The sequence below is a fragment of the Balearica regulorum genome, chromosome 19, assembly GCF_011004875.1.
Source record: "Balearica regulorum gibbericeps isolate bBalReg1 chromosome 19, bBalReg1.pri, whole genome shotgun sequence".
Lineage (NCBI taxonomy): Eukaryota > Metazoa > Chordata > Aves > Gruiformes > Gruidae > Balearica > Balearica regulorum.
In genome coordinates, this window is record NC_046202.1 from 3,671,049 (window position 1) to 3,686,263 (window position 15,215).

The following is a 15,215-nucleotide window of genomic DNA, read 5'->3' on the forward strand; positions in this document are numbered from 1 at the left end:
TCCTTAAGACATGTTGGCAATTTATCCAAATTTAACTATCTACATGTTGGTTCTGAGGTCCTCCTTCAGTCTAATTATTTTATCTTATGCAAGGAACATTAAAAACTGAAGTACCAAATCACCATTTAATGAATAATGGCACATTTTTCTTTACCAGAGAACTTGAGTGGCACAAAACAAGGACAGAAAATAACTGATGAGGAATTCACATTTTACAGTCTTATACAATTATTTTTAAATTCAATAATATATGTAGTAATTTTACTTTTTTTTTTTAAATTATCCTTTCCATACTTGTAAAACGTTATAGGCATAATCTGGATAATTTTATTACATGATGAACATAGTCTTACTTATGGATAAGACTTCTAATAAACTAACACACATCTGTTAATACAAAATCTTTTTTGTTAGAAAAGAAGCAAAAAAGCCCTCCATATTGTTAGAAACAGAGAATTTTATATATTGTCACCAAACTAAAAACAGTAAGCAAATATTAACTTTGTGAATTGCAAAACAAGTTTTAGTGACCAGTGAGGTAAATATTGACTGAAGTGAAGCAAATATTTATGTGCTGACGTTAATGGGACAAATCCCGTTCAACACCACAAACAAGATTTTGCCTACTATATTTCTGTGTTTGTATTTTTCTGAAAGTTCTGAAAGGAAATATCTGGCAATCTGTCTACAATGGTAATGCTTTTAAAAAACAATGGTTTTTCCCTAAAATGGATATGTATTCAGAGGGCCAGAATATTTTGACCTTGGACAAGACAGAGGCTTAACAAATTGTTTTCAGACAGAATGTGTTAACTCACTCACTAAAATCTGACCAGATAACAATATCCAAGACCTCAGTTTAACTGAGCTCTAAAAAGGCAAGCAGAAAGTTGGTCAAATTTCAGCCACTCGTAAACCTAAACTTTTCTTACACGTGTCATGGTAACTAATGCCAGAAGATTCTTTATCTCATCATTTGTTCAGGCTATAGGCAGTCAAAGAAAACTTTTTCTGGCAGACAATCTTAATAATTACAAAGAATTATTACAAATAATTACAAAAAGTAGACTTTTTTCCTTCTGTGAGTTAAAGGCTGCCACGAAATCAGGACACACAGAGAGCAGTTTCACTAGTACTTACAGGAAGCAATACCTCAACCTGAGGTACCAACAGAACCAGCTTCAGTAAAACAGCGTTCGCCCCTATGTGCCACAAAAGTCCCCCCCGCCCCCAATGAAACCCTTTCCCACTACAAAACACAAACTAACCTAAATTAATAAACCAACATAACTTTTAAACATTTCTGGTTTATGAGTTATGTTAGAACATTAATTTGGTTTTTGAACCTGAAATATATTACTATTTACCAAGGAATACAAAGAACAATTAAGGATATAACTATAAGCAAGTACTACAGATCAAATATAAATTAAGAAACCTATCTACTCCTTCCTAGTAAATCTACTCAGGGTAGGTTTTGGCATACATGAGAAGTCATTATTCAATAGAACGATTCACACATTCAGATTAACACATTAGATTGAAAAAAAAAAAATAATTTTGAGAAACTTCAAAGATTCTATTGAAAATTCTGGCACCTTTAAGCACACCCATTAGAGAATACCAACGTCTTGCACAGTGGATTATCATTATGGTACATCTTCTGACCTAAATACCTTTGTAATGGTCTTACAACAGCAATTAACACACACCTTCTAAAATTCCTTAACAGCTGAATATTTTGTGAGTAATTGTATTTAACAGATCCTTCAATGTCACTACAAGAAAAGACCGGTTCAGAAAACAGCTTCTCCACTTCATTCTAATGACCATGGGAATCGCTCTTTCTTGCAGATAAAGACAGAGGCTGAGCACCCTCCTGTGCAGTGAGTAAAAATTACAACTGCCCTTTGTGGCTCCGCTATCTAATTTTTATTCAAGGCTCTATCTATACACAAAACCCAAGACTCCAGGATCTAATTCACCAGTTTTATAGCAATTATATGACACCATTTCAGTGGAACTACTCTCAGTTTAGAATGACTTAACAGAGACAAGCACACTGCTGTACACAGAGAGCTAGTAAGATTTCTGGAAACCTCAGGGAACAAGATGATGTCATTGCATTATAAAAATATCTGTTCAAATTCTTTGCAAGTCCGCTTGACAAAGCTTACATGATCAGACTTCAACAGTGAAATTCTGGCTCCTCTGCCATCACTCCAGTGATGAGTTTTCAAAACTGGTCTCTATTCTTCAGTGCCCTAAATATGGGAGCACAGGAGTTGCTTTCTTGTGTTCAAAATTCAAACTGAAGTAAAGGTAGTATAATTGCAGAGGCTAGTTTTAAAAAGATTGAGCATTGAAAGCTCAGGAAGCATTCAAAGGTCATTTGAGCCTCTTGGCAAGACTTTCAAATCCTTCAAATAATTTAAACTAAATCCTCTTAATTTTGCAAAAAGTCTTCCATACTCAAGTAATATTTTGTGTAGAATGAAGACAACCAATAAAGCCTTTGAATATTCAGGACATTCTGCTATTTTACAGACTCCTGCTAGGAAACAGTTTTTTATCATATAATTAACTACAATTCCTTTCCACATATCTGAGATCAGTTCCTTTAAATTTCACCAAAGATGTATGCTCTACATCTAATTTTAAAGGACTAGTTCCTTCCACACCTTCTGATGAAAAAATACTGATATTACAGTTTATTACAAGGAAGAAAAAAGAGATTAAGATTGTAAACCCTTAACTTGCTCTATGCAGGAAGACTTCTGCAGACCTCCTTCAGGAATTAGAACTAGGATACAAAATACTTTTTTCTAATATTTCTATGTATAGAAACAGCTCCCAGCAACTTTTAGTACAGTGTAAGTATTGAAAAGGTAAGTATTGAAAAGGTAAGTATTGAAAAGGTAAGTATTGAAAAGGTAAGTATTGAAAAGGTAAGTATTGAAAAGGTAAGTATTGCGCTGCCAGGGCATCACCCAACAGCAGAGTTCCACGAGGATCAGTGTTTGTTCCAATATTGTCTCATGTATTTAACAACCACAGGAAAAGCAGGTATACGCTGACGAAATCTGCTGATAGCATCAATTAAGGAGGTACCACCTATACCCAGGAGGATGAGAAAGTCTTGGATACTTATATCTGAGTGTGTATATACACCTGAAAACATTCCTGGACACCAGTTCAGCTGTCTGTATGAAATTTATGGGCATCCTAGGAGGAAAGTTCAAAGTACAGATTGGTAAATTTATTGGTAGGTATTACATGACTTAATGAGCGCAATACACATGGGAAAAGACTTCCAATTTTACGTTAATAATCTCTGAAATCTTTCTTGTGTCAAGAGTTACTAAACCAGAGGTCATTAAGAGCACCATGAAAATATACCTGTTAAATAACAACATCACTGAAGAGTTACATACCTTCTAATGAGCTGTGAATTGGAGATAAATCAGCAAGTGACCTGCATGAGCAAACATTATTGATTAGTAAGTTGTCATGAATTAATTTCATATTTCCAGGGCATGTAACAATGAGAAACAGTTTGAGAACAACTTTGATTTAAAACTACATTTGTACATTAATGCATTTTATAATTACAAAAAAGTAACAGCTGAACGAGGCTTTTATATTTATACATTTACAAGCAATGTACAGAAGGCATGCATAATTTGCAACCATAAAATACTATTTAAAAATAAAAGATTTATAATTGCTTTTCCTGATTTGAGAGTCAAATTAAGATTTTTCACATTGTCCTTCATAATCCAAACACTACGCAAATGACTAACTGAGCAAAGAGTAAGAGAATGAACAATATGGCATAGCATAAGTCAAACACAACAGTTTTGTGTTATCCTTGGAAGGATGGGCATATAACCATATAATTCTTTGAGTGTTTCCAGCTGAGCATCTGAAATCCACATTGGTGCTGCTACTGAGCAGTACTGCGATAATTAGGCAGAAGTACTATACAAATTAGAAGGTCATCTTAGTTCAGAGGGCCTACAGGAACAGGAGGCTTGTGGGCTTGCTTAATACTTAAGTGTACCTCTAGTAACTAGCCCACGCTTCTTCCAATACACCAGCCATGGCCCAAGTGAAATGCAGAGGATATGAGGGCTGAAATTTCCAGTCAAGAAATTCTTGATACAGATTCCAAAAACAACATAAAAGTAGACCGAATTGCTGCAGATGCCTCCTTAAAACCTACCTCCAACAGAAACAGAGATGTGTCCAGTGTTTTCAGCTTCTTCCTCAAATATAAAAGAGAAGGTTTATGGTTAGATGCTACGTGTTACTAAACGCCAGGCCACTTTGCTCTTCTAAACACTTAGTTTTTCACCTCATAAGATCTGATGTCTAAGTGCTCGTCCTTTACACCTTGCAGGGTTACTGACCCCACAGTATTTCTGTATGTAAAATTTCAAATTAAAACAGTATTCCTGTTTTAATTCAAAGCAACACAGGACTGATTTTCAAACTGCTGAGATATTAGGCACCAGTTTCAGTGTGAGCTGCATACCTAAAGACTTTTTGAAAAATATCTGAGCCAAGAAAAACAGATGCCATTTCTGGATGCAAACTAATTTATTCAAGAGCATATTTTGAAAGAAAACCCTGTATCTATTTAATTTCAAGCTTCTCCTAAGAGCTACAGCAGCATTAACTAGGGCAGCATTTTCCTCAGGTTTCCTAGGAGGCAAAGCCAATTTCCAGACAGCAGGACTTCCCTGCAGTGAGTGCTAATCACTATCGAGAAATAATGATACCACAGTACATATATATATTTATATATTTCTTAATTTCCTTCGTTATTATTGCCTTCCCAGATTAATTTTAATTGAGGCTTTAAATAAAAAGCAACAGGAACCACTAAACCCCCACCCGTTTGGCAGGCCCAGACTGCGGCCTGTCCCCGGTCCTGAGGCCGAGGCAAGGCCCCCCTCACTGCCCCACACGGAACCCCCCCAGCCGCCTCCCCGTCCCCTGACGGGGCGAAGGCCTCAACTAGCCGCGGCCGTTCGTTGCCAGAGCAACGCCCAGCTCGGGGCCTTCCTCCTTCTCCTCCTCCCCTCACGGCTCCTCCTCTTCCTCCCCCCGCCGCGCCCTCTCCCACCCACTCGGCCTCGGCGGCGGCGATGGAGGCGATGGGCGGCCGCGGCCTGGGCAGCGGCGCCGGGCGGGAGGCGCCGGCCGCCTGATGAGGTACCGCCGCCGGGCCGCGGGTCGGCGCCTCGCCGGGCTCGTCCAGGGGAGGGCGGGCAAGGGGCTCCCGGCGGCCGCTCCCCCTCAGAGCCCGGGGCGGGGAGGGGGGTAGGGGGAAGGAAGCGGGGACGCGCCTCAAGGGTCACCCTCCTCCCTACGCCGGGGCTTCTGTGGAGGCCGGCGGGACCCCCGGCGCTGCCCTCAGCGGCACACACCCTCCCGCCGCCTCCGAGGGGGCTGGCGGTGCAGTTCCGGCGGCGGCGGCGCGGCCCTGTGAGGGGCGCGGGCGAGGCCGCCGCGGCCCAGCGGCCGGCGGGAGCGAGCAGCGGCGTGAAGCCGCTTCCCTGAGTGCGGTGGGAGGCAACGGCCAGGAAGAGATGGGGAATGTTCGGGGAGAAAAGCCTGTATCAAAGAGCTTATTTTATCTCATTAGGGGGGAATAAATTCTGGAAGCCGTCCGCTGCTTACGGATGTCTTACGCTTTGAAATCCCATTTAACAACTTAGTTATTTGAAAGTTTGGTAGGCAGAGAGCCAGGAGAAGCTGCATTACTCCAACAATGGGATCACTCACTCCTTTTAACACCGGACTGTCAGTTTTTGCAGAGGCAGGCCCTAAACCACTAACTGAGGAGTGCGAATGAGACTTTTATTTTTTATTATTCCCCCTCCTTTCAGAAACAGCATTCGTGGCTGATCCTGCAGACACAGAGTAGTGCTGTTCACACAAGTCAATACTATTGCCAGTTTATTGGCTTTAGTCACGTGCGTAAAATTACAGAATATGAATTTTGGCTGGACTGAAGTATGATGTAATCTTTGGCCAAGAAAAATACAGTAGTAGCAGCAGCAGCATTTCTAAATGGTAGTAAGTTCCCCTATTCAGATATTATTTAAACTCATGCCATTTATTCTTCTAATCTAACCTGCACTTTAAAGGCTGAAGAATTCTAGGTGTGTACAAATATAAAGAACTTCTTGCAGTGCAAACCCAATTTTGCTTTAATCTTTTTGTATCCCCAGTGAAACTAGCTGTGTATATATGCTAAGCTTTGGAAAAAATAATTTCAAAGAGGAATCTGGAAGAGTTTGGAGTATTGAAAAAGGATTATAACCAAATTCCCAATGTTTCAATAATGTTATTTGATAGTGACAAGTATTGTGTCAAATTCGGCTTCAAAGCATTCTACAAAATCATTCCTCTCACATGAGAGCAGTCCAGAAAAGTACATTTAACACTGCTTCACCAATGCAAAGTCTGACACAGAAGTAAAAAACTGTGGAAGACAATAGAAGGATGTCAGAGGAAAGAAATAAAACCTCATTTGGGTGGTCTCACTGCTAGGTTCCTGCTTGGTGGCTGCATTTCCTTTTTTCACCTAGACCAGATGGTCCACGTGCTTTTAAATGCTTCTTACAAAATGGACTAACCTGGTTCTACTCACTTACCCAGACAGGATAATCTTGTTAATCCCATAATAGCCCTCAGTTTTGAGCATGCACTAGACTTGTCTGAGCAAATGCTTACTGTTTTATGGATGCATGTAAATGCTTCTTTCCCATCACTGTTTGTTCCTTCTTTGGGCTACTACTGTTACTATTTCTGTGAAGTTATGCAGCACTTCTAAGTTAGGTCTCTTCTGTACAAGTATTGGTCTCCTATTCGGCAGCTTTGGTGTTCTGATTTGCACTGAAGCAACTTCAGATTTTACTAAGGCAGCCAGGTTCACTGCAGGCTAGAGAATCTGCATGTGAATGAAAGGAAGTAATTTAATATAGCACACAGAAAGCTGCCCCATGGAGACGGGGTGCAAAGCCAGCATGGCAGCTTTCAGAACACAGACAGTATCTATCAGAAAGAAAACCTTTCCTTTGCTTATGCAGTCAATCACTCAGTACAATCTATTGTATTTTTGCATTGAGGTTTTAGTTGGTTTTTTCCCCCCCTGAACTAGTTATACTCTTCTTTCAACTGTGACTTTTTATATCCTGCTATAGGAGACAAAGTAGCAGGAATCTGGACCAGAAAAAAAACCCACCATGCAACCAAATTGCAGTCATCTCCACAACATCCAAGGGAGCAGTGATGACTCTTCATCTTCTCAGAGTGCCCACGCAGTGAGGTTGTCAGGAGAGAGCTCGTGCCACCATAGTGGAGATGTTCGCATACAGCTAAACTCTGCTGTGGGAGAAGCCAGAGAAAACACGAGTTCCCAGCATTCGAGACCAGGTTCCCAAAGTCGCTCACACGGACATGCCCACAGCGAAGCAGGGGGGCTCAACGATTCCACTCCAGACTCAGAGGAACACAGCAGCAGCTCCCTCTCAGAGCTCAGATACCTCCTCCAGTGGCTGCACAAAAGTCTGCCGTATATCTTGATTCTGTGTGTCAAATTGATCATGCAGCATATAATTGGTAGAGTATAACAAAATAAGGTCTGAGGGAACAGACCCTCCCCTCCAAAGAGATATACTAATAACCATGCCTGAAATATAATTCAATTTATTTTTAGCTTTATTTTTATTTGCTTTATTCATCAGTAAGAGAGATTTACTAAACTACATTTCAGCGGCTTCTGTTTCCTTTGCTGGCATATGTACAATGTGCTTAATTATTCTGCCTTGATAGTCTGAGCTATTAATTGTAATTACAAAGACATATTAGAAATGACTAGTTTTTTAACCCAGTTCAGTAATTTTTTTTTAATTTTCTTGTGTATAACTGACCCTTTTTTCCTAATAGGCATTTCTCTTGGAATTGGGCTGCTAACAACTTATATGTATGCAAACAAAAGCATAGTAAATCAGGTTTTTCTAAGAGTAAGTATCACCCTATGCAACAAAATTCTGTAAGTTAATCAAGACCTTTATCCATCAATTTTTTTAAAGAAATGTAAATGGAGATACTGTTTTATTTACCTAATAGTATTAGGTGTTATGGTTTTAAGTTGGAAGTAAAGTCTTTATACTCCTGTACAGCGTAGAGCTTCTCAGATAAGTAAGGTTTGCAAAATTCAAAAAGAGGTTCCCCCCCCCCCCCCCCCCCCCCGACTTCGAATATTGAAATCGCTTCAACTGATAAAAGCTTTTTGGAATTTATGGAAGAATTTCTTAACTATATTTGTGGAATCAAATAGCAATTGATTTAAACTTTCAGCTGTCTCTGTTCACTCTCAAAGGAAAATCTGTTGTTTCTTCAGTAGGGTGGGTTTTGCTTGTGTTTTTAGAAAAAAACCCAACTTGATACACATAGAAACTGGTATGTTGAAAACATTAAAATTACAGCTGTACCTTTCCATTGAGTTCTATTTTATTTGGCCCAAAACCACTACGATAAAATCCTCTAGTAGTAACTCTGTTCAGGTGCAACAGACAGCACTTTGGAGATAAAATATTTAAGACATTGATACTGAGGTAAGGACTGTAATATGTCTTTATGATTATCTTACAGGAACGGTGCTCCAAGTTGCAATGTACTTGGTTACTAGTATACCTATCTGGATCATCTCTCCTCTTGTACTACACCTTTCGTTCTCAGTCACTGTATTATAGGTAAGTAGAGGAACATCTCTACTCACATCATAAATTACTCAAAATTAAATATTAACTGGGAACACTTTATCTGGGCTGCTACTGTTTTTCTTTAAGTGTGCCATTGGTTTCTCTTTCATTTTAATCTCCATTCCTCCTCCTCTTCTGCCAAATTGAACAGGCACTGTCCTTAAAAACAGTGTGTTGGAATTTGCAAGATTAGACCCCATCCTCAACTTAAAGGCACTATTGTACCACAGGAAACATACCTGGGTTTGATTCGTAGCTCTGACCCTACCACCTTGCCTTTGGAATACCGAATACAGCATTCTGGGGCTTTGTGGAGTTTATGTCTCCAGTTTATTTTTTTTTTCCATTACTGTTCTGTAGCTCCAGTCCTGGCTGTAAATTGGTCAAAGGCTGTATTGCTAAAATGGGGAAGAAAGCCTGTCTCTAGAGGATGGGGGTTGTGGTGAAGATACAGGAGGGAAGGTTCAAAAATTGAAAGGTTGTCAGAGATCATAAGTGATCAGTTTGCAATAAAGAGTTAATTTTCTTAGCAAATATTTTTCCTTTATGTAAACCAGGTTTCCTTTGTTAATTAAACCTGCCATGATAATCTCTGGTCATGCTTTCCTCTAAATAGGGTGCTCCAGTAACTTCTGTTAATTCTTTTTGTAGCTTAATCTTTTTAAACCCTACTGTGGATTTTATGAACTTCTGGGAGGTACTTTGGATTGTGGGAGTCACAGACTTTATTTTGAAATTCCTCTTCATGGGCTTCAAGTGCTTTGTTCTCTTGGTGCCTTCTTTTATGATGTCCTTTAAATCCAAGGTAAGGAAACAATCTGTATTTTTCCTTCCTCATGAAGATCCTTTTAACAGTAAAATTAGCTAATTACTAAATTCTACCCAGAGAAAAGTCTTTTTAATTAAAGGTCCGTATATAATCCACCACTACACTATGGGTGAAAAAACCCTGTGGATTTCATGTTCTTCCCTGCTTGGTGCTAGGGAAGGTTTACAGTCTGATCTGAAACAATTGCTTGTATTATGTCATCTGTCTCTAAGTGGGGGGGATGAAGAAACCTTTTATTTGCTGCAATGTAAGAATGCGTATACAGGCGGTTAGTATGGAGCAGCTGAAGCACAGTGAATTTTTTACATGCTTGACAGTAACTGACATGGGATGATTTTAAGATCTGCACACGTAAACAGCTGGGTTTTCTGTCTCTTCAAAAATAATCTGAATTTTCTTTTTGTTAATAAAGCAGTATTTGCTTCAGATTAATTAATTTGAGGAATTAAGCTATGAATCAAACCAATGAAGTTTAATAATTTTCACAGAAGCATACACTAGTTGGTGGGGTATTTATCTGCTTCCCAAGGTGAGACAGGCAAAACCAATTAAATTTTATGTCAAAATAGCAAACAACTAGTACTGGATTAAAAAAAAAAAAAACAAACCACAGAACAAAAACCACCACAAAAACCAAACAACAAGTCCAGTTCATATGTGGTGGCATTTGAATAGGATGTTTTGGTAGGTTTTATCTCTTAAAATATACCAGAAAAAGTTTTTCTCAGGTACAACGGATTTCTCTAAATACCAGTTTATAATCAAGATCTCTATTTCTTTTTTTCTACAGCTAGTGATATAACATCAAAAAAATAGTTACCGAAAATTCCATTACACCAACTATGACCTAAATTGTGGCTAAATTAAAGGAGGAATCTGGTCAATAATGGCATTATCCAGTGTACATTATAGAAAGAGTACTTCTTGCCTATTACAAATACAGTTTTAAAGACAAACTTAAGGAAATAAAGTAAGAGCTAAGCTAAATATCTATGATTATACATGCAGACACACACAGAGTGCTCTGTGCAGGACACTTGAGCTTTGTTATTTAGTAATTTTTAGGGTGTTTACCTGTTCAGTCCAGTTACCCTATGCTTTGTTCCTGGCCCTCCAATTTCTTACCACCCCATAATTATCACAAGATAAGGCTTCTTACACAGGCATGAAATAATGTTTACAGGAAAACAGTTTGCAACTTATGTTTGTTAATAAAAGAATGGGCCTTGCTCTCATTTTTTCAATCCTGAATGCAGGACACAACTCTGCTAATGACAAACTGACTAAATTTGTCTTGTTTTCCTTTTTCCTGTAACGTTTATTTTCTTTTTTTAATTTTGTAAGCATTAAGTCTGATATCATTGTTAAGTAGGTAGGCATCTGACAAAGCCATCCTCTTTGAGCCTATTAATTTGATTTTCTGCAGTACAGCAATCAATTGTGTTATTGCTATTTGTACACTCGTGGTGAGACTCATCATCTGGGCTCCATTCTTTTTCACGCTGTTTCAACTGTTTCAAGATATTATGAGAGGAAGTTACTCAAAAGAATAACAACACATCTTTACTCTATTTTTTAAAAAAATCCTTTGTGTTTTAAATCTTGAGCGATTCCTTTGCATGTCTTGCTTAGGGCTACTGGTACATGCTGTTAGAAGAACTCTGCCAGTATTACCGTATGTTTGTCCCCATACCAGTTTGGTTCCGTTATCTTATTGGCTATGGGGAGCTGGACAGTGTCCTAGGATGGACCCTTGGGATATTGCTGGGCCTTCTCTACCTCATCCTAAAAGTATGTAAGCTTTATATTCCTCTCAAACTATTTTGCAGTAATTATTAATGGAGGGTTAGACACACACAAACTAACACATTTCTGAAAGTTCCCCTGTGTTTGAACCGATTTGCAAGTTGGTGATTCATTTTAACTGATCCAGCCTTTCAAAACCGATGGGAAAACTGGCTCAGGACACTAAATCTTTTTTCTTTTTCCTGCACCTGTTCTGGGAAAGGGTTGGGGTGGCATAGCAAAGAACACTGCTCCTATAGGTCCCCTCACATCTGACACTGATCAGACTGTTATCAAATACTGAGAAAAAGAGTTTGCAAAAATAAAGGTAAAATTCATGGCTAAAAGAATCAGCGTTTTCCAGGAAACTAGATTTTGTCTCTGCTAGAGTATCCTGTGTGATGTTAAACAAGATAAACATAAGTGTTCATACTGGCTGTCTACTTCCCCTAAGAGCTAATCTGCCCTAAATATAACCAGACTCAGTACAAGTTTGGCTTTGAACATGACAAATACTTTATAATGCTATGCTCTCTTTATGACAAGACTAAAGACTATTGCATATATGATAATAATGCTGATGTATTTGCACTTGTGTGCTTCATTTCAGAACCTCAACACTATTTTTCTTCTAAAGAACAGACACCTACTGGGGAAAAAACTTCAGGCTAAATTCTTAGCTTGGTTACATATTAAGCAACTAAAATAGGGTCAGTCTGAAGTATAGCTTTGCTTATGTTCTTGCCAATGTCAAACAAGCAGTGAGACTTCTAGTGTTGGAATCCGAGCAAGCGCTCGGAAGCTTTTTAATTCACAAATACTAAGCATAACTTGGGTTTTCTTTCCCATTTCAGCTTTTGAGCTTTTTTGGACAATTGAGAAGCTTCAGGCAGGTCTTACGGATATTTTGTACGCGACCAGTGAGTACTGAATTCTCTTATGACAAAACTATAAACCCAATTTACATGAAAATACTTTAAATACCTCATTTCTATATTACTTTGCAGTGTTCTAACACTAGACAACTGCATTTTTAAAGTAAAGCCTGTATACTTGGTCTCCCATTTCATGGTCTGAATTCCTTGGCTACATGATTACATTTTCATCTGAACAACAACAAAAAACCCAACAAACCAAACCACCACCACCCCCCCCCCCCAAAAAAAATCTATTCTCCATGTCTCTTCAGATAAATGTAGATGAAATAGCATACCCTTTATGTCCTGCTTTCTGCTTTTTAACTGGAATAAATATTGGTTGGATGCAGGCAGAGCTTTATGCTGAAATATAGTGAGAACTGAAGCTTGCCAAATTGACATGCAAGTAACTTCTGTTACAACTGCCCGGTTCTAGATAATCTTTCTCTAGTACTAAGTGGTATTGTTTAGAGTTGGTTATTCATGCAGTAAAATATACAGAACATTTTGGAGCACAGTGTCATTGAACTAAAAGAATAATAAAGCACTTCTCATTTTCTAAGTGCTATCTTGGTCAAACTTCACATGGTGCTTTGCTCAGAGGTTACTGTTAAAATAAAACTGCTACAGATTTTTCCAGTAACTGATCAGGGGAAGATGCTAACTGGACAGCATGGTAAGCAGGAGCATATAAGCTTTAGGCCCCAAGACAACTACTAAAAAAACTTAGCAATATTTCATAGGATTAGGGATTGAATAGTCTTCCTGACATAGCAGCCCTTATTCCCAATTTCTTTCTGTCCTGGCATTTTTGTGTTTTGTTTTAGCTCCTCCCTTCCTACAAACTAATATCTACTGAAAATATCTTGTTTCACAGCACTACGGGGTGACAGCTAGCAAGAGACAGTGTTCCGAATCAGATGATATTTGTTCAATCTGCCAAGCTGAATTTCAGAAGCCTATTCTGCTTATCTGTCAGGTAATGCACATAATCAGAATTGTTTTTTGCAAACTGAAGAATATTTTAAGCAACTGGCAAACAAAACAATATAGATTAGTGAGTGTATGTCTTCTGATTATTAGAAATCAAGCTATGCAAGTAATATTCCGTCTTATAAATGGAAGAGCTTAGAAGCTCTAAGTTCTCATTCTTTTCATTACAGCACACATTTTGTGAAGAATGCATCTCTTTATGGTTTAATAGAGAAAAAACGTGTCCACTCTGCAGAACTGTTATTTCAGACCATGTTAACAAGTGGAAGGATGGAGCTACATCTATGCATCTACAGATTTTCTAAAGCATGTCAAACAGCTTGTTTTACAGTTTGTTTGTTCAAGCTAAGGTTTTTCAGTTTACTGCAGATTAAATTGTAGGTGGCACAAGGAAAGAGTTTCCAAATTCTAGGTATCATGCTTCTATGAAATGTTTCAGTATTTAAAACAGTGCAGAAGTGTTAACTTGACCTTCTTACATATAGAAAAGTAAGTTTTCAGAATGAATGCAGACAAGCCAGCATTGCTTCTCTTGTGATTCTTGTAGGAAACAATCAAGTCCTTGAAAAATGCTGTACTACTTCTTGCAGCAGCTTCTTAATTCAACATTTTATTTAAAAATTTAAGTAGACTTCCAGACTGTACTAAATTGTATTTATCCTTCTAACATGACTCAACCCAAAAGGTCAACCTACTGTTTTACTAAGATTATGAGCAAATTTTATACTCTGGACTACAGTGAGAATTAGAGCTACTTGTCACACTTGGCATTAAAGATCCTTTAATGCTTGCCCAACGGATGAGAAATTAGCTTCTTATTCATGTACCTGTACCACAGCAACTATTTCTCACTGTACCTGGAGGTAAGCCACAAGAATAAGACATTTCCCCTTTAGGTTCTTGTAGACTTCTTGTGGATCTCTGGCTTAATACATAACCCAACCACTGATGTTAGTTTTTTACTTAGCATTTTATAAAGTTGGTATTTTTAAAACAAATCTTTAATACTCTATTTTTGTCATAACAGGAACCAGATTTTCTTACAGGGGAGAATCTATTTTATACTACTATATTTGCAATTTGTAGTATGCATAAAAATCAGAGAGAATAAATGCATTTAAATCTATTTGTTTGGTGCATGTTGAATAAAGAAACAAGATTCATTACTGTTTCAGTATTAACTTATATGTAAGCACATAACAGCTCACTGCTAGGTATAATTGTCCTGTTAAACTAACGTCTCTAAAAAACAAAAAACTTCCAAACACTACAACTTACTCATGACCAGTCTTTATGCTAATTATAGAGTTAGCTTATGTACAATCTCACCTTTTTTTTTCCTGCTTGTCTTTTGCTATTCAGATAAGACTAAAAAAAACCCACTCAAATTATTCTGTTACAGCAAAGTTAAATTGAGTTGCCATTAACTTAAGCTTAACTGAACACCTTTAGGAAACTTCTAAATTAGGGAAAAAACAGAATTAAAAAGTTAAACACTTACTTGATGAATGATGTAGCAACTCAAATGACCAGGCAGAGTGAGTACTATAAACTTGCAGCTGACACAGCCAGATTTATAGGGCTGACAGGGCATGATGGGAGAGTGTCCTTAAAGGCACAGCCAAAAGTTTAATACTAGTAGAATTTAGTAGTCTGAGTAAAAATCTAATGAGATGGAGGATTCAAGCTAAGAGGTATAATTTTATGCTCAACCTGGGTTTTGCGATAGCATGCTGTATATTTGCTAATTGTATTTTTTTGTTTGAAGTTTACTGCAGTTGAGAGTAAATGTGGCCTATGATTGTTCCACCGTGGTATCTGAGTGACTGGGGAAAAAGACTCCAGCTTAAAGAAAACAGGCAAAAGCTTCTAAGTCAGTAATTGGAAACTTATGGGAGTAGAAGAGACTGG

The 15,215-nt window shown here is 38.1% G+C and overlaps 1 protein-coding gene and 1 long non-coding RNA gene across 5 annotated transcripts in view; one reads left to right on the top strand and one right to left on the bottom strand.

Moving 5' to 3' along the window:
- The window catches only part of LOC142604541 (uncharacterized), a 26,269-nt gene extending 20,653 nt beyond the window's left edge, over positions 1–5,616 (bottom strand). For 3 of the 4 annotated variants that reach the window (XR_012838407.1, XR_012838405.1, XR_012838408.1), the window contains exons 1-3: positions 5,136–5,616; positions 4,226–4,264; positions 3,435–3,475 (exon numbers count right to left, since the gene is read on the bottom strand). This is a non-coding gene — a long non-coding RNA (uncharacterized LOC142604541). Of the gene's footprint in view, positions 1–3,434; positions 3,476–4,225; positions 4,265–4,899; positions 4,958–5,135 lie in introns of those variants that run through there. The other variant, XR_012838406.1, reaches the window with a different exon arrangement.
- Positions 5,122–14,467, top strand: RNFT1 (ring finger protein, transmembrane 1). The gene is given in 10 exon segments (XM_075771637.1): positions 5,122–5,220; positions 7,218–7,255; positions 7,258–7,635; positions 7,963–8,039; positions 8,671–8,771; positions 9,432–9,585; positions 11,242–11,400; positions 12,249–12,314; positions 13,189–13,290; positions 13,475–14,467. Coding segments are annotated over 10 exon segments (1,215 nt in total). The 5' UTR covers positions 5,122–5,215; the 3' UTR covers positions 13,610–14,467.
- Positions 14,468–15,215: the final 748 nt, after the last annotated feature.